Source organism: Phascolarctos cinereus, unplaced genomic scaffold (genome assembly GCF_003287225.1).
Source record: "Phascolarctos cinereus isolate Bilbo 61053 unplaced genomic scaffold, phaCin_HiC Scaffold_5;HRSCAF=322, whole genome shotgun sequence".
Taxonomy (NCBI): Eukaryota; Metazoa; Chordata; class Mammalia; order Diprotodontia; family Phascolarctidae; genus Phascolarctos; species Phascolarctos cinereus.
This window is the reverse complement of record NW_027555958.1, coordinates 18,957,202-18,984,701: the sequence shown is the minus strand read 5'-3', so window position 1 is coordinate 18,984,701 and position 27,500 is coordinate 18,957,202. Positions and strand designations below refer to the sequence as shown.

At 50.0% G+C, this 27,500-nt stretch overlaps 1 protein-coding gene across 5 annotated transcripts in view; it reads right to left on the bottom strand.

The window, feature by feature from the left end:
* Window positions 1-27,500, bottom strand: part of SH2B2 (SH2B adaptor protein 2) — a 69,138-nt gene that overhangs the window by 13,289 nt on the left and 28,349 nt on the right. For 3 of the 5 annotated variants that reach the window (XM_021005726.2, XM_021005724.2, XM_021005728.2), the window contains exons 2-5: window positions 23,594-24,463; window positions 15,703-15,804; window positions 3,421-3,512; window positions 2,939-3,013 (exon numbers count right to left, since the gene is read on the bottom strand). In XM_021005726.2, coding sequence (XP_020861385.1) covers window positions 2,939-3,013; window positions 3,421-3,512; window positions 15,703-15,804; window positions 23,594-24,433 — 1,109 coding nt within the window. In that variant the 5' untranslated portion in view covers window positions 24,434-24,463. The remainder of the gene's footprint in view (window positions 1-2,938; window positions 3,014-3,420; window positions 3,513-15,702; window positions 15,805-23,593; window positions 24,464-27,500) is intronic. The other 2 variants (XM_021005727.2, XM_021005730.2) reach the window with 1 other exon arrangement.

Genomic DNA, 27,500 nt, shown 5'->3' with positions numbered 1-27,500 from the left:
TTTCTCGGCCGAGATACTGGCAAGGTTTGCCATTCCCTCCTCCAGCTCATTTTACAGATGAGGAAACTGAGGCCAACAGGGTGAAGTGACTTGCCCAGGGTCACACAGCTAGGAAGTATCAGAGGCCAGATTTGAACTCAATCGTCTTGATTCCAGGCCCATCACTCTGTGCACTATGGCACCCCCTAGCTGCCCACTCTCCAATCACAGAATCACAGATTTAGCGCTAGAAGGGATCTCTGAGGTCCTCTGGTCCTATTCCTTCATTTTACAGATGAGGAAACTGAGGCTCAGAGTGATTATAGGAACTTTGATTTGGAGCTGGAAGAGACCACAGAGGTCATCTTCTTATCTTCTAATTTCACAAACAAGGAAACGGAGGCCCAAGAAGTCAAGTGATTTGCCCAAAGTCCTTCTTCTGTGCTGCTATGTATATCATAGTTTGGGACTAACACAATTCTGGGGAGCTAATTGCTCTGTGTGTGTGTGTGTGTGGTATGTGTGGTGTGTGTGTGTGTGTGGTATATGTGTGTGGGGGTGTGTGTGAAGAGTGTGGCCCTCCCTCCCCTCTCAGTTTCCTGCTGTCACTCTCTCCAGGTTCTCCTCCTACCTGCCACACCCTCTAACAGTGGGTGTCCTTCAAGGCTCTGCCGTGGGCCCTCTCCCCTTTTCCCTCCATACCATCTCACTTGGTGTCCGCACCAGCTTCCTTGGATTCATTTAGCATTTCTATACAACCTACTCTTTGATGTCTATGCCAGCCTTACTCTATCTCCTGAACTCCAGTCCCACGCCACTGATGGTCCATCGGACACTTTGAATGGGACATCCCACAAACATCTCAGACCAACATGTCCAAAACAGAACTGGTGACGTTGCCCTCCCCAGACTCCTCCCTCTTCTGAACCAGCAGCCTGCTGGTCCCTCAGCTCCCCTCTCTCACCCCAAACAGTCCAGCTGGTGGACCATCCTTTATATGTTCTCTGTCCCCTTCTCTCTACTCACACGGCATAACCCCAGCCGGGGCCTTCGCCATCTCTTGCCTGGACTGTGGCCATAGTCTTCTCTTCCCCCTTCAATCCATCTGCATCTCAGCTGCCAAAGCGGTTAATTATGTCACCCTCACTCAAACACTCCGGCTCCAGTGGCTCCCTATTACCTCCCAGATCCCAAAAGGTGTCCCAAAAGTCTTAGTGGGCTTTTACGCCTTACCAGCTTAAATCGGCCCTGAGATATCTGGGACACCTGCAGAAAACGCTGTGTTTGCCATTGAAATCCCTTCCCAACCTGTCTCCTTCCCCCCTTTCCAGTCTTTTTATACCTTGTTCCCCTCCACCTTCTCTCTGACCAGCTACGCCAGCCCATGTACTATTCGGGACACCCATTTCCCACCTCTGCACCTTTGCACTGGCTTTCCCCTCAGGCCTGGAATGCTCTCTTTCCTGGCCTCCATTGAGATTTCGTTCAACTCCTCCCTCCTGTAGGAGGCTTCTCCCTGCCTCCGTAGGGCCTAGTGCCTGCCCTCTAAGATTACCTTCCATTGACTATGTGTACATCTCGAATGCTTGGCCGTTCACATGTTGTCTCTCCCATTCGAGCGAGAGCTCTTTGAGGACAGGGAACACGTTTTCATCTTTCTCTGTGTCCCTTGCCCTTAGCACAGCACCTGAGTGCGCTGGAGATGTTTCATAACCCTTGTTGTTACTGCTCTGGATCACCCTCTGTGGTTGCTGCCTTTCCTCTCACCCCATTGGAGTGGGAGGTCTAGTGGAAAGCAGACTGGTGAGGACACTGAGGCTTAAATGACTTATCCATACTTACTGGGCGGCAAAATGGCAGAGTCAGGGAGGGCTCCAACTCAGCTCTTCTGCCTCCCGGTCAGAGAGGCAGCAAAGGCGGACAGAATGCTGGACTGATGCCAAGAAGATGTGGATTCAGTTTCTACCTCAGACATTTACTAGTTGTGTGTCTCTGGGCAAACCACATGAAAAAAAGGGTCACTCTGCCTCAGTTTCCTCATCTGTAAAATGAGTGCGCTAGACTCAGCGACCTCCGAGGTTTGTTCCAACTCCCAGATCTATGACCCTATGAGATATTACACTCTCTCATCTCTCTAAGTGTGTTTCAGAACCTCTTTCCTGAGCTCCAGTCTCACCGCCCACTAACAGCTGGATTTCTCCAAGTGGATATTGTGGGTGGGTCTCAGACTCATTCGAGTCCACCTCCGGACATTCTTGTGTCGCAGGAGAGAGAGTGCTGGATGCTAAATGGCAGCGTGACCCCAAAGAATTCCCCCACATTCTCTGAGCCTCAGTTTCCTCCTCTGTAAAACAGAGATTATCGCACCTGTCGGTCCACATGGCTGTGAGGACAAAGGGAGGAAGCTGATGGAAAGTACTTTGGAAGCCGTGAATTTCTCATGACATTTACTAGGCCTGGCATGATCCCCTCTCCCTTTTTACCTACTGACTTCCTCCCACCCTTAAAGTTCAATCTTGGGAAGCCCCATCTACGCAGACTTGCCCAAGCATTCAAGTTGTCAATGACCTCTCCCCAATGGAACTCACACGTCACTTCCTTTACATCTGATATTTTGTCAAATATTGGGACAAAGTCATGAGATCATAGATCTATAGCTGGAAGAGACCTTTGAGGTCATTTAGCCCAATCTCTTATCATTTTACAAAGGAGGAAACTGAGGCCCAGAGAATTGACTTGTCAAAAAACAGAGGGCTACTTGAAAAGAATAACACTATTTCTACTCATTGATTCAGCAAGCATTTATTGGGCACCTAAAGGGCCATGTGCCAGGCCCCAACCTACAAAAGATCTACCATATAGAAGGGCCTTCCTCCCTAGTCAGACCAAGGTTCATGAGGTTTGAGATGTTCAGCTTTCTAGCTCACCCCCAGAGAGCCCTCCCTCTCATCTCACTCACGGTGGGCGAAGGTAGCTGTGGGAGAGTCTGGGTTGAGTCTGTCCCAGAGGCTGGGTTACAACAGAATTGTTGATTCTAGGATGTAGTGGACAAGAAAAAGGGAAGGAGTGAGTTTTCCATTACTGACATAACTCAGGTTGCTCTGCCCCCCAGAGAGTCCAGCCTGTGGAAGCAAGGGAGGTCTGCCCCAAAATGTTAAAGGGAAGGAAAGTATGAGTGCACCAGGGAGGGGCCCAGACCAGCCCAACATGACGCAACTGGTCTTCTAACAACACAGGAAATGTGAAATTCACTGAGGCTCATGAACTTGAGAGGGAAGTGAGAAGTAGTGAGTTCTAACTGTGAGTGGGACCAGTACATCAGGTCCTACCCATCTGTCTCAAGGCTGTCCCACTGACTCACGGCCCCTTTCCTTTTGTGCCATCCAAATGTGACGCCCTCCACCTCCCTTCTGTCTCTGTCTTCAACTCCTTGTTGCTTACCCGGGGTCTGTGCAGTCCTGGATGTCGGCCACCCATGAGTGTTTTTGCAGGGAGTCGATGGTTTCCAGGATGTACTCAGCTCCATTCTCTACCTAAGCCCAATGGGAGGAAGAAGGTGAATGAATAACAACAGCTAACATTTATAAAGTGCTTACTACGTGCCAGCCACTGTGAGAAAGGCTTTACAAATATTTTATATGATTTTCACAACTCTGGGAGGTAAGTGCTATGTGCTATTCTCATCATCTTCATTTTTCAGATGAGGAAATTGAGGCAAACCGAGGTTAAGCGACTCGCCCAGGGTCACCCAGCTATTTAGTGTCTGAGTCTGAATTTGACCTCAGGTCCTCCTTACTCCAGGCCCAGCGTCCTATCTAACTGCAAGAACATCATGAGCCCTTCTCTCTCCTCCCCCACAAAAGAGTCACAAGGGGCAAGGGGGAGAAGAATGGCCAGAAAGAACCAACCTATCCCTGGAAGGGGGGCTGAAATTGGATCCTTGACCTCGACCACCGTCCTTTGATTCCTACCAATTACTGGGATGGAATGGTCTAGATGGCCCTAGGGGTCCCCTCCAGCTCTGAAATCTGTGGTTCAATGAAGTAATTGGTCAACTAGGACCAACTAGGACAACCAAGATTCTAGACTAAAGTTATCCTCTGGCAAAACTTGGTAACAATAATAATAGCTAAGGTTTACATTGTGCTTAAAGGTCTGCAAAGCACTTTACATTCTATTATCTCACAACAACTCTGGAAAATAGGAGCTGTCATTATCCCCATTTCACAGACGGGGAAGCTGGTGTAGAGAGATTATAACACTTGACCAGGGTCACAAAGCCAAATAAGTGTTTGAGGCTGGATTTGAACTTCAGTCTTCCTAACTCAGAGTCTAACACTCTCCTGCACCACCAGCAAAAGGCTCCCCCCACCCCCACACTCTTAAGTCTCTTCCTCACCAGCCTGCCTCAGTACCCCAGTACAAATATGAGAATCCCTCCAGTATCTTCAGAAGATACTGAGTGTCTAAGAAAAGGTGACTGTTGCTTCCGAGGCACCCGGGGGCACTTGGCAAGGTCTCAGGCTCCCCCTCTCTCCAGCAGAGAGCAGGAGTAGATGGAGGATGAAGAGAAGTCTGTTTTGAAAAAAGAAGGGACCTAAGTTGTCTGGGCTGACTGTAGGCTGCCCGAAGTGAGGAGGGGGCTCTGGAAGGAAAACTTGGCTGTTTCCTTAAGACAAACCTTCAACCGCTTCATGATTCTAGCTTTGTTGGCTCTGGAGATGACACACAGGGGGAAAGACCTTCATTATCTGTAACTGGGTACTAGGGCGCTAAGCTGTAACTAGGGCCGGGTGGCCAAGGTTGTATCTCAGGGTGCCAAAATTTAGAGGGTGCTGACAGTACGCGTAATCCTTCTGCTGCCTAGAAACAATTGAGCTTAGCACCTAATTAGCAAAAATAAATAGCTAGCTGAGGAAGCTACCAGATGACATCCTTGGGTACATCCAGATGAGCTCTTTTTCCCCTTCCCACTTCGTGGTGGGGATCCCTTTCTTCCCTAACAGAGTCTGAAGTCACAGTTTGGCATCTGTTTGGCTCAGGCACAATGCTTCAGTTCTGGCTTCGATAGGCTGGCATCTCATCCAAGCTGGTCCTGAAGCCTTTGCCCTTACTACTGAATGGGAGTCTCGCTCTGTGGCTGAGCCCTGGGAAAGGGAACAGCTGGGGGAGCATGCAGCCTGGAAGAGAGCAGGGAAGTCGGAGGTCTGCCTGTTCACAAACAACCCTTTATCCAGGGAGGAGGAGGAGGAGAAGCAGCGGCGGCAGCAGCCAGGACAGCAGGGAGCCGGCCCCATTCAACAGGAAGCCCCATCACCGTGGCAACTCTAGACTATCCAGAGACAGCCGAGAAATAGCAAAGACAAGAAGATTCAATGGGGAACCTGGGGAAGGGGGCGGACAGTCCACAAGAGGCAGCGGTCACCAGCCTCCGAGAAGTCCCCTCCTCCTTTCACTTGTGGCTTTTGTTTTTAACTCTTTTAAAGGCTGAGCTGCTGCCTTTCTCCTCCTCTTCCTCGCCCCACTTCAGGGCTGGCTGAAGCTTGGGAGGTTCCCACACTCTGGTGACCTGCAAAGGGAATATTTGCATATCAGAGGCTCTGTGGGTTCATAAACAGCACGTTCGACTCCCTGTCCCCCACTGCACACTCCCCCATCAGCACCATCTTGGCTGGCTCTTCTGGAAGAGCAGACGAGCAAGAGAGGAAGAGAAACTTGGGGGCTCTCTGTGGTTTTCTCCAGCAGAGCGAGCCGGAAATGGGCACAAAGAGGGAACCCATGAGAGCAGCAGCAATGCCAACCGGGTCGAGCCCCGCTGTGGTGACGAAGACCAGTAGTCATCGTTAGCCATGCTGTTCCTTCACTTTGTGGCGCTGGGGAGTCCCTTTATTTTTCTGGACCACATTGAAGAGCTCTGAGTCGATCAGTCAGCAAGTGTTTAGTAAGCACCTACTATCTGCTAAGCCCCAGGGATACAAAGAAAGGCAAAAGACAGTCCCTGCTGGCAAGGACCTCACACTCTGATGGAGGAGATAACATGCGTATAATACAAATAGAGGACCCACAGAGGCTAGGCATTAGCACACTTCAGGGTTGCATTCTCTCCTCTAGGGGAGGTTTGGCTTGAAGGCAATGGGGATATCCTAGCCACACTCAGTTACTCACAAGCAATTGCTCACTCTTGGGTTGGCATGGCCCACGGCTGCATGTCCCCGGGACCACCGCTGGGGCCAGAGGAAGGAGACAGGCAGGTGTAGTGTCTGACTCAAGTAGAAGTGGGGGACGACAAGCTGCAGTTTAGGGTAGGAGGGCTGGGAGTTAACTTAGAAAGCCAAATATGAATATTACCTATGTTTTATTGTATTCTCATGTATTTTGTTAAATATTTTCCAATTAGAGTTTAATCTGGTTCGGGCAGCACTCAGAAGCTTCGTGGGCTACATGTGGCTCATGGGCTCAGTGTCTGACACTTCTGGCATACTGGATGGAAGGCTGAACTGGAGTCATGAGGACCTGGGTTCAAATCCTGCCTCACACATTTGCTAGCTGTGTAACTGTGTAACCTCTCCAGCCTCTGTTTCCTCATTAATAAAATGAGGGCATTAGATTCGATGACTTTTGCGATTCCTTCCAGCTCTGAATCTACGGTATCACGATTCTATGGCAGGCCACAGAGGCAGAGTATGGAGGTCTGCCTTGGGGGCCCCAGCCTAGGAAATGGCCCAAACAAAGGTGATGGAATCATGGATCCAAAACCCGAACGGACCCCACAGGTTACTTAGTCCAATCCACCCATTTTATAGATGAGGAAAGTGAGCCTCAGAGAGATTAAGTAACTCACCCATTGTCATAGAGCTAGTGTGTCAAAGCTAGGATTTGAACTCTGCTCTTCCTGACTCCCACTATCCCCTGCCATACTGTCTCTCAGGTGAACATCGAGTATAGTTGGAGCTGAGGAGGTGGCCAGTCATCAGAGACAGGACTGAGCCTCTATATCCTTCCTCCAGGCCCCAATATTCAGTTCAATGCTCCAAGGGTCTTCTTGAGAGAAGAAGAAAATTTTTAAAAAAATAATAATTTTTTGAAACTGTCTTCTGTCCTTCCCACCCCAGTTGAGAAAGCAAAAAACCAAAACAAAACTTGCATACTCAAGCAAAGCAAATTCCCACATTGGCCACAGCCCAAAGGGGAAAACAATCTCTCCATGCACTGAGCTCATCACCTCCCTATCAGGAAGTAGATAGCAAGTTTCATTCTTAGTCACTTGGAGGACATGGGTGGTCATTACACTGATTAAAGCTTTTAAGTCTTTCAAAGTTGTTTATCATTGCAATACTGTGGTCACTGTATAAACTCTTCCCCTGGTTCTGCTCACTTCCCTTGACATCAGTTCATACAAATTTTCCCAGGTGTCTCTAAAACCATCCCCTTCAACATCTCCCTCAGCACAATCGTATTCTGTCACATTCACCCTCTTAGTTTCGAAGTCTTTGTCACCAGAAAAAAGAGCTGCTAGGGATAATTTTGTTCATATGGGTCCTTTTCCTCTTCCTTTGATGTCTTTGGCAGGGTAGAGATCTAGTTAGAGTTACCACTAAGTCAATGGCTACTTGGAGTTTAATAGCTTTTGGGACAGAATTTCACAATTATTTTCCAGAATGGCTGGACCAGTTCCCAGTACCACGATGTACCTGTTTTCCCACAGCTCAGAAGAGGGGTTGTTCTATTTTTTTATTTTTTAGGCAATTGGGGTTAAGTGACTTGCCTAGGGTCACACAGCTAGTAAGTGTCAAGTGTTTGGTCTGAGGCCGGATTTGAACTCAGGTCCTCCCGACTTCAGAGCCCGTGCTCTATCCACTGCACCACCTAGTTGCCCCAAGAGGGGTTATTCTAAAGCACCCTCACTTGAGGGTAGGCGAGAATGGCCTCCCTGGCTCATTCCCATCCCTGGCCAGGAACTGTGAGAACCCTGGGAGAGAGAGGCCACCACCATTTTGGAACCTATGATAGGAAGGAAGAGGGCATTGGTCACAGTCTTATGTGGACCTTAAGCTTTAGAAGAGCAGATTTCCACAAGTAGACAGAGCACATAGGATCCTACGGACCAAGGTTCTGAAGAGGAAGTTGGCTCAAGAGAGAAGAAATGCAATTTTAGTGACTGTAACTAATTCACATAATGGAGAAAACTATGCGGGAGGGGAGATGGTTCAAGAGGCTGCTTCCCCTTCCTGGGGAGCTCATCAATGAATTCCATCTTAGAGGTAAAAGCTTCTGCCACTGAGGAAGGAAGCCAGCTGCCACATGCTGATCATGGCTTGGCCTTAGGGCCTTCTAGCCTCAAACAATACCTTTGGAAATTCTGTTCTTAACAGGAAGGTAAGGGCCATGCTTCGTAGGTAGAAGAAAAGACTTGCTCTCCCATGTTGACCTATGGCAAAAAGGGAAAGCATTGTGGGACTAGAGATGGGTCACTGTTGTCCTGCTTTTCAAGACTGTTTTAGAAGGTAGATGCCAAATGCTGTAGGCCACTGTGTGATATAGGAGGGGAAAACCCACTAGATTTTGAGTCAGAGGATCTAGTGTCTCAGCTCCCTCCCACATAGAAGAATTCACTTTTCACTGTCCTCAGTCCCTGCTCCAAGTGACTTCTGTGGGGACAGAACTGGCCCCAGCTAGATGCCAGTCCCCTTTCCTTTAGGTCTGGTGCAGCCTCTTCTCCTCATCACACATACTCTGCTCCAGTTCCCTCTGTTCTTGGGGCGGCTAGGTGGTGCAGTGGATAAAGTGCATAGCCTAGAGTCAGGAAGACCTAAGTTCAAATCTGGGTGGCCCTGGGTGAGTCTCTTAATCTCTGATTGCCTTAGTCTCCTTATCTGAAAATGGGGATAATAATAGCACGTCCCTCCCCGGGTGGTTGTGAGGACCAATTGAGGTAATAATTGTAAAACACATAGAACAATGCCTGGCACATTGTAAGTGCTATTTAAAAGTTAGTTATTATTACTATTATTAGAGATCATGTTTATAAAGTACTTGGCATGGTGCCTGGAACATTGTAGGTACTATATAAATGTTAGCTGCTATCACCATCATCATCGTCATCATCATCATCATCATCATCATCACCATCATGTTGGCCAGCGGGCTGCTGCCTCAGGCAGCCTACATTTCCATCTTCTCTGAAGTGGGGGTAGTTGGTGGGCAGAGCTGAGCTCCACTGCTCGCTGCCCCAGAATGGTGGAGTGAGGACAGGGGCTGGCCTGACTGAGGTTGCAGCACCAGCACGGAAATTTCTGAGCAGATCACAGCACACAAGCAGAGGGGTAGGCAATGAGGGGGTACTGAATGAGCCCCCTGGGGACTGGCCTTTTCCAGTCTTAAATCATCAAGCTGTTACTTTATCTTGGTATCTTGACCTGCCAAGACAGACTTTACCTCTTCTATATAAGTCTTATCTTGGGGACTTTTGAGAGGTTGGGTGAGATAACTCAGGACCCAAAAAGGTCTTCAGATAGGCCACTGATCCCTACAGAATGGCAAAGTCCCTGGCTTCCAAAAATTGACTGCAGAAATCAAAGAGCACGGTGAGCAGGGGAGACAAGTAAAGAAAGTTAAAACCCGGGGTGTGGGGGGTGGGGCTCCAGAGTGGTCTAGAGCATGGCATAGTGGGCCATGATGGCCAAAAAGAACTAATTTGATCGGAGGCTCTAATAAGGCATGCCGAGTGTCCAAGATGAAGGAAGTCCTGTCATTCTCTATCTGTCCAGACCATATTGGGAGGGTGGGGGAATACCGTATCCAGGACTGGGCACCACATTTTAAGAAGGGCGTAGACAAACTGAAAGATGTCCAGAAGAGGGTAATGTAACTAAGATCATGGAGCAACTAGAAAAAATCATGTTATAAGGAAAGGTCAGCTGAAGGAATTGGAGATGTTTAGCTTAGGGAAGAAAAAGGCTGGAACACAATCAGTTTTCAAAAAGACTCATCTTCCTGAGTTCAAATCTGGCCTCAGACACTTACTAGCTGTGTGACCCTAGGCAAGTCACTTAACCTTGTTTGCCTCAGTTTCCTCATCTGTCAAATGAGCTTGGGAAGGAAATGGCCAACCCCTCCAGTATCTCCGCCAAGAAAACCCAAATGGGGTCACAGAGAGTTGGGAATGACTGAAACGACTGAAAAATACCAACAATAACAAAAATAGAATGAGACACTGCTGGGAATAACAAATGGTTAGTGAGTTCTCCATCACTAGATGTCTTCAGGGAGAGGCTGGACAACCAGCTGAAAACAGTATTCAAGATGTTGGTATGGGTCAGGCTGAGGTTAGGACTTCTGAGCTTTCTTCCAGCTCCTCAGATTTTATGACTTTGTGATTGTTAGCCACACTCTTTGCAGGTCTTCCTAGAGATGAGAATTTGGGGGTCCTCAGCTGATCATTCAATGTCTCTGTAAAATACAGGGTCCTTGCCCTCAGTGGAAAGCCTGAAGTATCTCAGAGGAAAGATACAATTGAACCCACAGGTCTGTGTAGAATGAATGTCTGACCATTGGAGGGCACAGACAAGGCGTGAAGACCAGGGCTGAAGGAGGAGGCAAATGTGGACAATGGTTATCCTGGGTGGAAAGATTTGGCACAGTCTAAGAAGGGTGGTAGTGGCTGGAGGGATCCTTCCTCCCTCAGGAACTACTGCTGAGGAGGGGGACATATGTGCTTCCTTTGCCCTCTACCCCACTAGAACAGGGGGACCATCAGAGTGGGCACTCACAATGCTCATCCTTACCCAAGAAGGCTGGCCCAGGGAAGGGACTGCAACAGAACAGAGCCTAAAACGGGGATGGGGCGGATTATTTAAAGTTTCATTATTGGGTGGCACAGCCCAGCCACGGGGCCTGATGCAGACACTATTTCCCTTTTTCGCCAAGGTAGCTTTCATTCTGAGAAGCCCTTTCTGGCCCTTTTTGGGGCTAACTACTGACACCTGGACCAGGGAGGAAGCTGACTTCCTGTCAGAGGTAATATGTCCCAGGATGGGGTAGCCTGGAGGGACCATAGTGTGAGAAGGGTTAGGGACCTTAGAGTCATTTAGTCTAAACCACTCTTTTCACAAGTGGGGAAACTGAGGCCTAGAGAGGTGATTTGTCTAAGGTCACACAGGTAATAAATGGCAGACTCTGGGATTTCGTGGGGTTTTTTTTGGTTTTTGTTGGGCAATGGGGGTTAAGTGACTTGCCCAGAGTCACACAGCTAGTAAGTTGTACGTGTCCAAGGCCAAATTTGAACTTGGGTTCTCCTGAATCCAGGACTGGTACTCTATCCACTGTGCCACCTAGCTGCCCCCCAGACTCTGGGATTTGAACTCAGGTCTCCTGAGTCCAAATTCTAGGACTCCACAGCACTACCTGGACATCTCCAGCTATGCCATCTCTACCCCTTCCCCAGTGGAAAACTAGACCCTGCTCCTAGAACCTCCCTAGGCTTGCTCAGTTTCAGGACTTTGCAAGGCATCACTAGTGTGTGGCCATTGTCCATGCATGGGTCTCGCCAGCCCTCATTTTCCTGTGCTCCTTTATATGTTGTTTTCTTTAAAATGTAATCTTTTTTTCAGTTTATCTCTGAGTTTATTTCAGCGAAATTTTTATTTTATTTTTAATCTTTAATTAATTTATTTTGAATTATCAACAATCACTTCCATAAGCTTTTGAGTTTTAAATTTTTCTCCCCCTCCCTCCTCCCCTTCCTCGCCAAGATGGCACACAATCTGATATAGGCTTTACATATACGTTCCTATTAAACATATTTTCACACTAGTGACGCTGTAAGGAAGAATTAGAACCAATAGGAGGAACCACCAGAAAGAGGAAACAAAACACAACAGAAGAAAAAAATAGCAAACTATGCTTTGATATGCATTCAGACTCCATAGTTTTGTTTCTTTGGATGTGGATAGCATTTTCCATCATGAGGCCTTTGGAGATGTCTTAGATCCTTACATTGCTGAGAAGGGTTAAGTCTATCAAAGTTAGTCATCACATAGTGTGGCTGTTACTGTGTACTATGTTCTCCTGGTTCTGCTCAAAAAAATGTAATCTATTTGATGGCAGTGGCTGGCTAGCAGGCTTTTCTTTATAAGCCTAGTGCTTAGCAGAGTGCTGGACACAGAGCAACTTCTTAATAAATGCTCTACCTATCCATCATGCTACAAGGCTTCCCCTCAACTATGGCAGCTCTTCTTGTTTGCCCTGAATTACGGAGGGAACCATCACTGGCTTAAATCCCTGCACACTCTGTCCAGGAGCCCAGCAGGCAGGACGAACACAGGCCCACCCTGACCAGAAAGCGGATGGTTTGAGGCTCTGATGGACAAAGAAGGGTGGACCTACGCTTTCAGAAGCACCAAACTCAGTGATGCCCCCAAAAGGCGGCACATCCATGAAACAAACTGAAAAATGACGAGCCTTCTCCGGCACTCGGCTGGGGCCTTCTCAACCCTGCTCCCAGCCCTCACCGACGACACTGACTGGCATGTGGCAGGTGTAACCTAGAAACTGTAAGGGCGGTCGCCCTTTTCTGCTTGTTCAAATTTTTAAAGTTTATTTTTAAAATTTAAATGCTTTTGGGGTTTTATTATTATTTATTTTTATTTAAGAATTTTTTGGGGTGGTTACCTTTATAACAATACTCAGAAAGCCAAACTGGTAGACATAGGAAATTCAGAGACACATCAGAAGGGTTCCTCTGTTGGGAAAGGGAAGGGGTTACAGATCACTGGAGCTGGCCATCAAGCCCATACTTCTCATTTTTACGGAGGAAGAAAGCGAAGCCAAGAGAGGACACAGGATTATAGGCTCAGAGTTGGGAGAGACCTCACAATATTAACAGTTAAGGAAACTGAGGCAAGGTCAAGTAACTTGCCCAGAATCACAAAACTAGCAAGTGTCAGAGGTGGAATTTGAACCCAGGTCTTGTCTTTCTCTGAGGCCAGTCCTATAGCTAGAACACCAAATGTACACAGAATCATCCATGAGAAAAGGAAAAACACTCTCTGCATCTTCTGCTTTGGTATGCCCCAAAGTATTTTCACATCCGCTCTCAGATCTCATCCTCCCCATCCCAAAGAAGGGAGAACACTGAAGATCCACCACGCAGAAAATAACGGTGACGCCTGACCTTCCTGCAAGCAGGGCCTTTCTGCTATCTCACCTGACCCACACAATGACCCTGGGAGGAAGACAGCACAAACCGTTATCATTGTTGTTCAGTTGCTTTCCAGTCATGTCCAACTCTTCATAAATCCATTTTTGTTGTTGTTTTTTTTTAGATAGGCATTGGGGTTAAATGACTTGCCCAGGGTCACACAGCTAGTAAGTGTTATGTGCCTGAGGCCACATTTGAACTCAGGTCCTCCTGAATCCAGGGCCGGTGCTGTATCCACTGCGCCACCTAGCTGCCCTATAAAATACCATTATCCCCACTTTAAAGATGAGTCAACTGAGGCTCAGATAGGTGAGGGAGGCACCTAAGGTTACAGAGCTGTTAATGTCAGCTCTGGAACTTGAACCCCATTCTCCTGACTCCCTTCTCTCTCTCCGTCACCCCCATATCCACTTGGTTGCCAAGCATTGCTGCTCCCACCTTCACAACACGTCATGCAGCCGTGGCTTGTCTGCGCTCCTACGGCCACCGACCGAGTCCAGGTCCTCATTGCCTTTCAGACCAGAAGCCTCCTAGCCGGTCTCCCTGTCCAATTCACCTCTGACACAGCCGTCAAAGCAATATTCCTAACTGATCTGACCACGCTGCTCCTTTGTTCAAGAAATTCCTGTGGCTCCCAACTGCTCTTTAGATAAAACACTAGGTCCCTTGGTTGGCATTTTAAAACCTTTCCAGGCTTTGTTGAACATCATCATTCCCACCCCGCCCCCAGGCTCTACCATCCAGCCAGGTCAACTTCCTTGTTGCTTCCCACACCCAACATTCCATCTCTTGGCTTTTGCAGTCGCACCCAGCCTGGAAAGGCTTCTCTCCTCACCTCTCCTTTTCAGAATCTTTAGTTTCCTTCAAAGCATAGCCCAGGTGGTATTTGCCTCAGAGGCCTTTCCTGAGCCCACTGGCTGCTGGTGCCCATGCCTAAAAGGAAAACACTTTGGACCTGGATCAATGTGATGAGCAACCGTGACTACAGCGGACCTGAGAGGAAACACTGCCCATCTCCTGACAGAGGGGCCCAGGATGCAGAGTGAGAGCCGCATTCTTGGCCCTGGCCAATGAAGGAATCTCTTTGGCTTGACTATGCACATTTATGACCAGAGTTTTGTTTTTCCCTCCAATGAGAGAGGACAAGGGGAGAAAAATGCTTGCTGACTGAAAAAATTTAAAATGCAAATAAAAATAAAGGGAAATACTTTATATCTATCTTATATTTACTTATGTACATTCATGGTGTTTAGAGTGTAAGCTCTCTGAGGGCAGAGAATGTTTCCTTTTTGTCTCTGGATCCCCAGAGCCTGGCATAGTGACTGGCTCATAGTATGTGCTTAATGATTGTTTAGTGAATGAATGATTGCCCCCAGGACTGTTTTTGCTTTTTTTCTTTTTTGTATCTCAAGTGATTACCATAGTGCCTGGTCATCCCTCCTTCCTTCCTTCCTTCCTTCCTTCCTTCCTTCCTTCCTTCCTTCCTTCCTTCCTTCCTTCCTTCCTTCCCTCCCTTCTTCCTTTCCTTTCTTCCTCACTCCCTCCTTTTCCTTCTTTGTCTTCTCCCTTCCTTCTTTCCTTCCTTCCTTCCTTCCTTCCTTCCTTCCTTCCTTCCTTCCTTCCTTCCTTCCTTCCTTCCTTCCTTCCTTCCTTCCTTCCTTCCTTCCTTCCTTCATTTCTTTCCTCCCTCTCTCCCTCACACTCCACACCCATATTTTGGTATTAGATGGGGGAGCCTGGTTAGTAGAGGCTGTGCCCAGCTTGAGGTGCCTGGTAGGGGGCAAGGTGATGAAGTTGAAAGAGTGCTAGTTTGGAATCAGAGGACCTGGATTCAAATTCTGCCTCTACACCGTATCATCCATGTGACCTTGGGCAAGTCACTGAATCACTCTGTGCCTCAGTTTCCTTCTCTGTAAAATGGTAGGTTGGACTAAACTGCCTCTGAGGTCCCACCCAGCTTTGGAGCTCTGATTTCTGTGCTCTATAAGAACTTCCCGTCAATCAATCAACACTTATTAAACACCTACTGTATGTCAGGCAGTGTCCCAGGCAATGGGAACATAAAGACAAAAATGAAACTATCCCTACCCTCAAGGATCTTGCAATCCAACTTTTCCCCTTTTACATCCTAGGGGAAGGACAAGGGAAAGAGGCGAGAGAAGTACTGGGCAAACGAGGAGGAGGAATAGCTGAGGATTCGAGGCCTGGCCTCTGCAGCCCCTGGGCCCCCACACCCCTAATGCCTCCATCCCAGAAAGGCATCTTAGTCGAGGCTTCCCAAATGTCCTTTTCAGAAGCTCAACAAAGCCCTTTATAAAAAATTCTCCCCATTTCACAGACAGACAAAGTGAATCTCAGAGGTGCCAGGGCCTGATCCGTAGGAATGGGGCCCAGATTAGGACCTACATTCTTTGACTTGGCTCGTCATGAATGAGACAGCGTGGTACAATGCAAAGAGCCTCAGGAGGCCCTGCCTTCTGCCCTCCTGCTCTCCCCTCCACCTCTATCCCTCCCACAGCCCTCACCTTTAACACAAAAGTGTTGTCTTTGTCTGGCATCTCCAGGGGCATGGTGGTCCGGACCTCGATGATTGCAGAGAGAGGGATGCTCACCTTGGGTTTGGAGGCCTGAGAAAGGACACAGGAAGTTACTGATGATGGAGACATCAACCATTGGGCTGCTGGGCGCACAGACACACAGCCATACAGACACACACACAGACACACAGACATACAGACACATACACAGACATACAAACACAGACACACACACAGACATACAAACACAGACACGCACACACACAGACACACACACACACACACACACACACACAAACACACACACCCCCTCTATCCTGTACTCACATCTCCCTACACCTTACAAACTTTGCTCAGAGCTACCTGGCTTCTAGGGATCCATCCTAGGCCAATTCCCACATGGCTTCAGCCATTGCAATCACTCCCACCTCCATTACCCTCTCTCCAATTTTCATACACCTTGTTACTCTGAACACACAGACCTATAGGATTCAGAGCTCCCTGAGGGCAGGGGCTGTGATTAAATCCCACTCAGGTCAGAGGCTTCCTGCAGAAGGGCTGTGTCTCAACGGAGGGTTCCTTGAGGTCAGTGGCTGTTTCTCACTAGACCGGAGGCTCCCTGAGGGCAGGGACTTCCAATTTTCAGAGCACCCAGCCCAAGGCTGTCCATGTTCTTATTCAAACCATATAGGTCAGGCCTCAAGCCATCAGCTGCCACAATTCTAATGGAAAGACTTGGGGGAGAAAGAGAGACCAGAACACTCCTAATTTCCCCTGTGTCCCCAATAACTACAGTCTTTTAATTAAACGGAACAGGGCCCCAATGGAAGACGTTAAAGTTAATGTCTTTTGTTCTACATCCAGAGCCCTGCTCTGCCTCTGGAGTCCTGCTTGCTTCCTTCAAACACATCTCTGGCAGGGGTTGGCCAATGCACGGAAGTCTGGGTCCGGGCCCCCAGGTCTAGCAGCCCCTCTGCTATACCACTGGTCACCTTCTCCACCCATTGGACATTCTGGCTGGGAATCCCAGGCAGAGGTGACAGAGGGAGCTGGCCTTCCCAGAAGGCTTTGTAGCCGGTGGGCAGGCAGGGCGGGTGGGAATTGGAAGCAGCTGTGGACGCCATCCACCAATAAAGATGACCCAAGGTAGACTCTGGGGACCTCTTTTAGGAGAGCCTGAAACCCTAGACACTTGGTTTTCCAGGGAGGGGACTACCCTTCCCCTCCCCTCCTCTGGCAGAGTGTCACCTTAATCTGACGCTATCTGAGGCACGGATTGTGATGACGGAACGAGGGTGACCAAGTTCCCAAACTGAGGCTCAGCAAGGCCTGGAGTCCACCTGAGGGCCACCAGGCAGTCCACAAGAATATATTGAGCACCTACCACACGCCAGGCACACTGCTACGTGCTGGAGGGATAAGGACGAAAGCAAAGCAGACCCTGCCGTCTGAACAGTGGAAGGAGCATGCACGCATAGGCGTGTGTATAAGAAACAGAAAACAGAAGGCCACCTGGGGGGTGGGGAGGAGGCTCCAACACACAGTTAGACTGTCACTCCCCCTGGCCTTCCTCACCCCCCTCCGACTTCTGTCTCTAGGACAACCCAGCTTTGGTCCTCTCCAGGAAAGTCCTAGGCTCCTCTGACTGGCCAGAGGGAGCTGGAGAATGCTCCTTTCTAAAGAGAAGTTCACAAAGGCCAAATGGAACATAGGCACAGATGGTTGTGAGCCCCTTTCCCCTCCCCGTCTCCCATCCTCCATCTCCCCACTGAATCAAGAAGGTGCACGCGCACACGCGCGCGCACACACACACACACACACACACACGCGCACACACACACTCGCACACACCCATGCCAGCTATCTACTGCTTGAGATCTGAGCACTTATAGTGTATAAGGATACAGTGGGACAAAGGGCAGTGACGGTGTCTTGAAAGGAAGGACCATGGGACCATACAGAACTCTGGAGAGAGGGAGCCTGGGGGCCAACTAGTCCTAGGGTCCATGGGCAGATTTCAGGGGATCCATAAACTTCAACAGGAAAAAATGCCATCTGTCTTTTCACTAACTTCTAAATGCATCGAGCATTTCCTTCAATTATGACAATTACGAGGCAACCAATCGGATTCTGAGTAGGGGTTTGCCAGACGCTGCCAAAGGGACCCAGGACCCAGGACAAGCCGAGCCCCTGTTCTGCTCCAGCATCCTCTCTTCACAGGCACAGAGAGTAAATGACTTGCCTGCATTACACGAGTAGGGAGCACCAGATGAGAAATTAGAACCCAGGACTTTCCCATACAGAAGATGAGCATTGGTATCAAGGGCCTCCAGCATTCACCTTGTGATTCTCTCCCCCACAGGCAGGAACAGCTAACTCTCTGATTCCAGATCTAATTTAGGAAAAAGGGAGGCCTTTCCTCTCAGGTGACAGAGGTTGAGTGCCTCTTTGTCCCCAGCCAGCTGCCTCCTTGGGTTTGACCCATTTCTTTGAGTCAGGGATTGCTCTGGGGTTCACTTTTGGGGAGGGTTCAGTTGCTCAGGGATTTGTCTCATGGAGTTAGGGGAGGCAGGCAGAAAACAGCTGTGCTTCTTGGGGGACGTAGGACCCAGTTACAAGAACGAACCACAAAGATGAAGCCCCTTGACCACTGGGTGGTGTGGACCTCCTGGTCATTTCCCCCCAGTCTGTATCATTAAATGAGGTAATATTGTAAAAAGTGCTTAGCATCGAGCCCAGTATAGAGGAGGTGGTATAGAAATGCTTATTCCCTTCTTCCTCTCTCCTCCACCACCACAAGAAGACACCTCTGCAAATACTGTTTCTTTGGGAGAGAGAGAAAACATATGTAAGGCCAATACCTGGTTCCACTGGGAAGGGGGCAGAGAAGGTATCTGAAGAGCACCGTCCAAGGGGCCAAATGCTGTCTTGCTGGCCTCAGAAACCTGGGCTAAAATCCTGCTTTACCTATTTACTACCATTGGAACCGTGGTCAAATGACTTAAACTTTCAGGGCCCCATTTCCTTCTCTGTAAGATAATGGGGTTGGACTAGATGGACTTGGACAAGTCACTAAACCTTTTAGGGACTCAATTTCCTTATCTGTAAAACAAGAGGCTGGCCCCTCATTGGCCCCTGAAGTCCCTTCTGACTTGATAGGCGGCAGCAGCAAGTCCTCCCCTCTACAGGCGCTACCGGCCAGAGGCCAAGATTAAACACTTAAAGTGTGAAGTGGTGGATTCTGTCCTTTGGCTGAGAGGAGGTGTCATGGGAAGGGACCAGGAAAAGAATCAAGGGGCTTGGTTCTAGTTCCATTCAGTGACCAATAGGCTGTGTGACCCTGGGCCAGTCACCAACCCTTTCTGGGCTCCACTTTCTATGGATGGGAAATGAGATGGTGGAACCCGAGATCCCACCACACTCTGACATTTGAAGGATCAAAGGATCATTGAAATGGAAAGCGAATCATGAGGGCGGGGCAGGACAGTCTTACACCTCAACTCCAGTTACTTTGAGACAGTGGGAGGCTGGGTGAGAAAGGCCAACCAAGTCTACTGCCATGGCTGTTCTCAATGCTGGCTTGGCTGGGCTCTGCTGCTGGGGAGCCTGCAAAGATATCTTTGGCTCTTGGGGAGCCTGCCTCTGGCTGAGGAGCTGGGCACAGTTTTCCTCGTCTTGTGCATTTGCTCCCTCATCCAGTGAGCCTTCCCCGACTGCCTGGCCCACTGCCTGAACCTCTCTAACCCTATCTCCATACTTTACTCCACCATACAAACCCTCTTCTCTTGTCAAACTATTCTTCTTATTCTCTCTCCTCACCCAGCAGTGCCCTCCTAAACCCTCCAAACACACCAGGGTTTGCTTTCCCATTGCCAGGTCTTTGCTCACAATCCTCTGTCTGACTAAAGTATCTTCCCTCCTCCTCTCCTTTGTCCAAGTCCTACTCTGGTCTCTTGGCCAGGCTGTAGCCCTAGCCCTCTGTGATACCCTCCCTGACCGCCCCAGAGTAGGGGCAACAAGAGGTAACAAAATCCTCTTTTCTGACTTCCCATCCCCAAATGCCCTTGGACATTTAATAGATACAGTAATAATAGTTAACCTTCACACAGTGCTTTTGCAAAGCACTCTGTCTTCATTATTTAAGTATGATCCTCACAACAACCTTATGAGATAGGCATCATTATTCCCATTTTGCAGATGAAGAAACTAAGACCGAGAGAGATCACATGACCTACCCAGGGTCACAGAGCTGCTAAGTAACTCAAGGCAGATGGGAACCGAACCCAGGTCTTCCTGATGCCCAGCTCAACACTCTCCCCATTACCTCACCTGGCTGCCTTATTTAGCGCCCACTTGTGATCATGTTATTTCCCCCTAGACAGAAGGTAAGCTCCTTGAAGGCAGGAACACTTATTTTAGTCTATTTACCATTAGCACCTAGGACAGTGCTTGGCACATATCTGGTAGGCAAGGGATCACAGGATCACAGATTTTAAGCTAAGACCTCAAAGGTCATTAAGTCCAACCCCCTTCATTTGACAGCCAAGGAAACTGAGGCGCTAAGTGACTTGCCCACAGTCACTCCGGGGGTAGAGCCAGGATTTGTCTTCTAACTCCCAATCAGTCTTCCTTCCCACTGCCTGGCACTGCCCTAAGTGAGTGAGCATTTGGATATTTCTCTCGTGTTATTATTTTTTAATTTCAGACTCTGGTATTGTTAAACTTTTCAATGTACAAATCTTGTCTCTCTAAACTAGACTACAAGCTTCTTGAAGGCAGGGACTGGCTAGTATGAGGCATTAAGCACACAGTAGGGCACTCGATAGATATTTTGATTAATGCATAAGATGATCACCAAGTAGCAGTTTGGTTTCATAATAACAAAGATCACAGCTTACAAAACGAAACCAACATTGTCTCCTCCAAGGTAGTCAGCATGAAGGGATATATACTTACTCCCTTTCTGCTGCTGCTCAGATGCCGGTGAAATTCCTCTCTGAGAATTTTGGGCAGAGCCAAGACATGCCTACGATATATTCACATCTACTATGCATCTAGCATCTCACATAAGGTGTATGAAAGTCCGGAGCTAGAAGAGGAATATGGTTATTAAATGTGAATCATGAGCTGGCACCAACAGATCTTGGTCCAATCAGGCCTCCCGAGGGCCCACGTAATCTGGTGGGAAAAGGGCTGACTAGATGCAGAAGACTCGTGCTCATTTCCCTCCGCTACATCCTATCTCTTTCTTGGGTGACTGTGGGCAAGTCACTCCATACCTCCCTAAGCCTCAGTTTCCTCCTTGGTAAAATGAGGGGGTGGACGAGATGGCCTTCCAGCTCTAGAAATATGGCCCTATAAGCCCACTTAAAATAAAAGATTTAAAGCTGGAAGGAACCTTGGAGACCATCTCATCAGACCCCTCATTTTACAGAGGAGGAAACTGAAGCTGAAGGAGGCATGAAGTGACTTGCCTGTGGTCATACAGCAACTAAGTGGCAAAGGCGGGAGATGAAGCCTAGTCCTCTGACTTCTAACTTTAAAAGACGCCAACCACGAACACATATTTCTGGGGTATAAATGCCTCCAAGGGTGAGGTCCTATTCAGCAAAGGGAGGGACTGGAAGAGGAAAAGAACCAGCTTCTGCCTGCAGGGACGCCACAGTAGGATAGGGAGACAAGATACAAATGTTCCCCTCACAACACCAGTGTGTGGTAGAGTAGTATAAATGTCCCCCATTTTACAGAGGAACCTACAGAGTGCCAAAGGTTAAATGACTTATCTAGGGTCACCTAGCTAGGAAGGGTTACAGCCACACTGCCCACTCAGGTGTCCTGATGCCCGGTTCTTAATGAGCTGAGCACGTGCTGAGGGGCTGTTCCATGGTCTCGCCACCACACCCGCACAGCTGGGACTCCAGCCCTCGCTCTGCCTGGGAGGCTGCATCCTCTCACCCCGGTCTTCTTGTTTTGTTTTTGTTTTTGTTTTTTCTTTTTGGTTAGGCAATGGGATTAAGTGACTTGCCCAGGGTCACACAGCTAGTGTTATGTGTCTGAAGCCGTATTTGAACTCAGGTCCTCCTGAATCCAGGGCCAGTCCTCTATTCACTGCGCTACCTAGCTGCCCCCTCCTGCTCTTCTCGTTCCAGAGAACAGAGGCTAGGAAGATGAGAAGGACTGAACAGAGAGCAATCTTGTTTGACAACACCTGGCATTCCCGGCTGTGACAAGAGGCCCCGCTTGCCTTCACAGGCGGCCCCAGTCGGATCAATGCCGACCATCCTTCCTGGGTCTGCTCACCCAGAACGCCTGCTCGCCTGCCTCCCCCTCCTCTCTCCTCTCCATCATGCCTTTCTTTTTAGTCTCGGTCCATAACGGCCCTCCTTGCCTGAGCCCACCCCATGCCAATCACTCCCCCTCAGCTTCTCCTATGTCCTCATGCACCCATTTCTCAGAACCACGCCTCATCATGTGAAGTCTTGTCTCCCTGCCCTGACTGTGGGATCCCTGCAGGCAGAAGCTTTTTCTTCTCCATCTCCTGTCCCCGTAGCATGTTTAACAAAGGCCTGTGAACTCTATGGATGGACGGTGATTCCTAAACCGCCTTAGTGAGTTTTTAAAAATGAGTATTACTGTTCCCTCCTCATGCCACCTCTTTCGCAGATGGGCCTGCCTGGTAGTGCCTGGCCCTGGGACCTGGCCCTTTCTATGTACCTAGTGCGGCCTGGGGAAAGGGGTGAGAGAACATTATGCTGGGGGGTGTGGCAGAGGAAGCCAGAAAGAATTTGTTTATTCATTCACTCCTTCAGCCACTCATTCATTCAGTCATTCATTCATTAAGCCATTCTTTCCTTCATTCAGTCATTCCTTCCAACATTCCGTCCCTCCCTCCATCCCTTCCTCCCTTCCTTTCCTCCCCCCCTTCCTTTCTTCCTTCTTTCCTCCCTCCCTCCCTCCCTCCCTCCTTCTTTTTTTCCTTCTGTCATTCTTCTGCCACTTAGCCATTCAGTCAACAAGAGAGAGGCACATTCCGGTAGAGCCAAGAACAGCGGCCTGGGAGTGAAGACCCCAGGGTGCTAAAGGCCCAGTTCTGTCCCTGACACTGTGTGGCACTGGGCAGGTCAGATCTCTCTCTGGGCCCCCTTCCATCTCTAAAGCTTTTGCCTCTCTTCGCTAAGGAGCTTCTGTCTGCACAGCCTTGTTCTGGGTGCCTGGTGGATATCAAACCCCTCCAAGCCCTCCTTGGGATCGACCATGAACATAGGAAGGTCCCAGATCCAGAGTTAGAAGGGGCCTCAGAGACCACCATGATGCTCATTCTTCACCAGGCTGCTATTTCTAAGCACACAATTCTGTTTCACAGAGTCGGGGAGGAGAAGGACCTTGTGTCCAAAGAGGGCCAAGCCCTACAGCTCTCAGTCCCTGTCCCCAGCCCTCCTGACCCACCTGGGACCCTTCTCCTTCCCTACCCCATTCAATCCCTTGGCATGGTTGGACACCAGCCCCTCCTGGCTCCAGAGCTCGAAGGAACCAAAGACACCATTGAGTCCATGCCCTTCCCTTTACAGCTGAGGAAAATGGCCCCCAGGGAGTTTACTTATCCAGGGTCCTAGAGGTGGTGGAGCTAAGATTCAAACCCAGGTTCTTCGTCTCAAAGATTTAAAGCCAGAAGGGACCTTAGAGACATGTACTTCAACCCTGTTATTTATACAAGATAAAAATGAGACTCAGACAGAGGAAGTCATTTGTCCAAGGCCGCAAGCATCTGAGGCGGATCTAGGCCTTGAGCTGGGATTGGAACTCGGCACTTTCAGACAGCGTTCGCAATCAGAGCCCTCCCCAGCCTGATCATCCTCTCCCCCCGAAGCTGCCCCCTCACCTTGGGGGGGACGTAGAATTCTAACAAGAACCTCTCGCCCTCCACCTTCACAGCCTTCCGGAGCATCAGCCGGCACTTCTGCCACTGGGAGCCGCCCACGCAGCTGGAGTCATCGGCCACCATGTAGCGCAGCGTCCCCTCTCGCTGGATGTCTGCCAATTCCACCTTGGAGGCTGGGCCCCGGGAGAGCCTCAGCCGGTGGGCCCACTTCTCCCGGGGCTCTGCCGGAGGCTCTCCCCCTCGAAGCCCCGACGGTTGGCCTGCCTCAGGCTCAGGGGATGCCCTCCGGTGCCACATCTCCTTCACGCCATCCACCACACACAGGCTCATGTTACGCAACGAGAAGCCCTTCTTGAATCGCGGTTTGGCCGCGGCACTGAAAGACACGTCCTCTGAGCTTCGGGAGTGGCCGTAGGAAGAGACCTTGTGGGCCTGAGCCTGCTGGGCCTGGCTCAGGTATCGGGTGGGGGCCACCCCGGCCACAGGGTCCATGCTGTCGAGGGACTCGGTTGAGGTCTCCTCTCTACAGGGCAGCGGCCCTCGGGCATTGGGCATGTGGCAGGGCTGGAGCCCCACGAAGGGGACGATGTTGTACTTGGTGGGCGAGTCAGAGACGAAGACCCGGCTCACCTCGACGCTGAAGACGTCCAGAAAGTTGGCAGCGAAGTGGTGGGAGAAGGAGGCCTCGGCTCCCGGAGTGTCGTACTGCGGGTTCTCCCGGAGGAACCGACAGAATTTCTGGGCAAAGTCCACGGCAGCCGCCTGGGCGTGCAGCTCACAGAACTCCCGCCAGTCGGGGACCTGGGAGGAGGTGTCCTGACAAGGGGCATCACCATTCATGGCTCACATTCCATTCCAACTTCCGGACAGCTGTCAGGGCAAGAAGGAAGCAAGTTAGGGGGCCTGGCACACAGTAGGCACTAAGTAGATGCTTATTCCCTCCACTACTCCCCTTAGGTGCTAAGGAATTAGGGCAGGGGAGGGAGAGAGCATGCAGGGAAGAGGACAGCCAGGAATAGCACATCTAGATGCCCAGACCTCCTTGGCACACTTAGATAGCAATCCCTCCTGATGGTTCTGGACCCCACGTCTTCCCTTCCCTTTTGACCCCCTTGCATTTCGGGACACCTGCCCTCCGGTGCATCAGAGGCTTGCTGAACCGGGGCTGAAAGGGCGTCAGTTCCAGGCCCCACATTTTTCAGATGAGAAAAGTGAAGCCTGGGAGGTGACTTGCCCAAGGTCACATGGGCAGTGAGTGGCAGATTCAAACTCCAGTCACCTTAGAAGACATTGGTCCAACCCATAGTTTCCAGATGAGGATGAGACCAAGAGAGAGAAAGGGTTTTGCCCAAGAGCACTGGACAGTCCTCAGACTGGTAGCGAGTGACTGAGGTTGGATTTGAACCCTGATCCTTGGGCTTGACATCTTTCTAGGCTGAGTCCAAATCCCATATTCTTTTTGCTACCTCCCCCCCTGGCCCCTTTAATACCCTGGCAGATCCTGGCACACTGGACCAGTTGGAGGCTGTCTTTTCTTCCCCAGCATGACTGTTCCGTGGCCCTTCTGGAAACTGAGCTTCTACCTCTTCCTCTTCCCCCAAGAATCCTGCCTCTGGTTATTAAGCAACTGAAGATGTTAAGGGCACCAGAGGTAGACTCAGGCCATCCCACCCCGCCTCCAAGCCTCGGGCCTTCCCAGGGGCACAGGGACAGCCCACTGCTCCCCATTCTCCTCCCAGTACTACAGAGACCTCCTCCTGATCGCCTGCCTTCCCAGCCCCTCCCTAGATGCATGCCTCCAAGAACAAACAAGCCACTAATAGATTCTTAGCACCCGCTCAGGCTGAGCTGGCAAGGCTGCTAAGTGCCTCTAGGCAGCACGGAACTAGTGCCCAGAGCCTTTCCTTTTCATCGCATGAAGCCTCCCCTTAAACTCACCCTCTTCCCTTGGCAGAGAAGGCTAGGGGCGGGGGAGGGAGGGGCTGGGCAGTCAGGGCTCATCCCGTCTCCCAAGGTGCCAGGACAGGCTTGCGGCAGTGCCTATCCGGCAGCCACCTCTGGGCAGCCAGGAGAGGGCCTCAATCTACCCAGTGTTTGGAGACATTGATCATCCTCTCTGTGGGGGACTGGGTGGTGCTGGGCTCCCTGGGACCAGAGAAAGAGAAGGATTCATTCTCTAAAGGGAAGATGTTATGCCCAAACACTCCAGGACGTCTGTGTCTGACAGGCTGCCCAAGGCCCTGGACACAGATGAGTGAAGGGGCCGGAGCAGATCTCTTCCAGTGCCAGCTTTAACCCTCGAGCTCTGGGGTGGGAGAAGCAGAGCTATGGGTCAGTCAGAGCCACCAAGGCATGGTGGGTAGTGAGGCCTCCCGACCTCAACGTCCACCAACATTCCCACCTCCAACCCCAAATTCCTGGGAAGGGGGCGAGCCAATTGCTAATCTGAGAGCAAAGGCGTCTGATGAGGCAGATTTGAAAGCTGTCTCTTGTATGAGTGACAACTGTTTAATTCAACAAAATACAAGACAGCCCCTACCCTCAAGGAGCTTACCTTTTAACGGGGAGATTCTATGTACTGGGGAGCAGTGTCCAGGAAGGGAATTTGGGGTGACTGGCTGAGATGTGAAGGAAGCAGGGTGTGGGCCTGGCTGACGCAGTGAGCTCTCTGAGTCCAGGTGCAGTCTGGAGGACCTGTTGCCTACTGGCCTTTGGCATGTGGGGGTGGGGGAGAGTTGTATGAACCTGAGTCCCCTGGATCCCAACTCCACAGCTCAGGAAGCTGTTCCTCTGTCCTCTGACCAGGGAACTGAAGGAGAGCTAAGGTGGTGCAGTGGGCAGAACACTGGGCTTGGCATCTGGAAGACTCATCTTCCTGGGTTCAAATGTGGCCTCTGACACTTCCTAGCTGTGTGACCCTGGACAAGTCACTTCACCCTGTCTGCCTCAGTCTCCACACCTGTAAAATGAGCTGGAGAAGGAAATAGCAAACCGCTCCAGTATCTTTGCCAAGAAAACCCCACAAACATCAGGAAGAATTGGATGCAACTCGCAACAAGAGTGACTATAGACCTGGCCACAGTTCTCAAAGCTACTCATAAAAGAGAAGATAGGGCAGGGTGAAGGGATGGCAACAGCTGAGCTCCTGATCAATCAATCAAGGAGCACATAGCTAAGTGCCTACTATGTGCCAGGCCCTGAGGGTGCAAAGGCCAAAAATGAGCCTGATCTCAAGGAGCTTTGTACCCCTCCTGCCGTCTGGGACAGCTAGGATTCAAAGGGATGATATTCGTAAAGTGCTTAGCTCAGTGCCTGGCACACAGTAGGTGCTACATAAATGCTTATTCCCTTCCCTCCCCTGTCGCTCCCCAATCTATCCCCTGAATGAGCCTGAGCAGAGCCCTCTGAGAGGAAAGCCACAAGCTCCCTCCATTCTTTGGCCCCACATCCTTCCTGCAAAGCCGAGCCAGGTCCAGAGGACACCATGTTCTCCCAGGGAGCTCTAAGTCCAACGAGTTAATTAAAAGCAGAGTGTAAAGAGCCAATTTTGTGGTGACTGAGCTGTCCTGTGATGGACCTGCTACTCCTAAGGCACTGAAAGTTATGTTTTAAATAATCAATTGCTATTGATTGGGTTTAAATCAGCACAAGCCAGACACACAGCTCCTGCTGGAAATGCGGCCACTCCCTAGAAGGAAAGGTGGGGGCCCCCGGCCTCTGTCCATCAGAGACCCTTGCAGATAGCTACAGGCCAGTACCCCACCACTAATGGCAGCAGGAGGCCAGCAGCCAGGGATATCTTTGGGATCTCCTGCAGACGAAGCCCCCTCAATGGGCAGGGGACTCTACGGACCACAAGCAGGTTGGTAAATTGTAGGCCTCTCACTGCAGGGCTCACCAAGCTGCT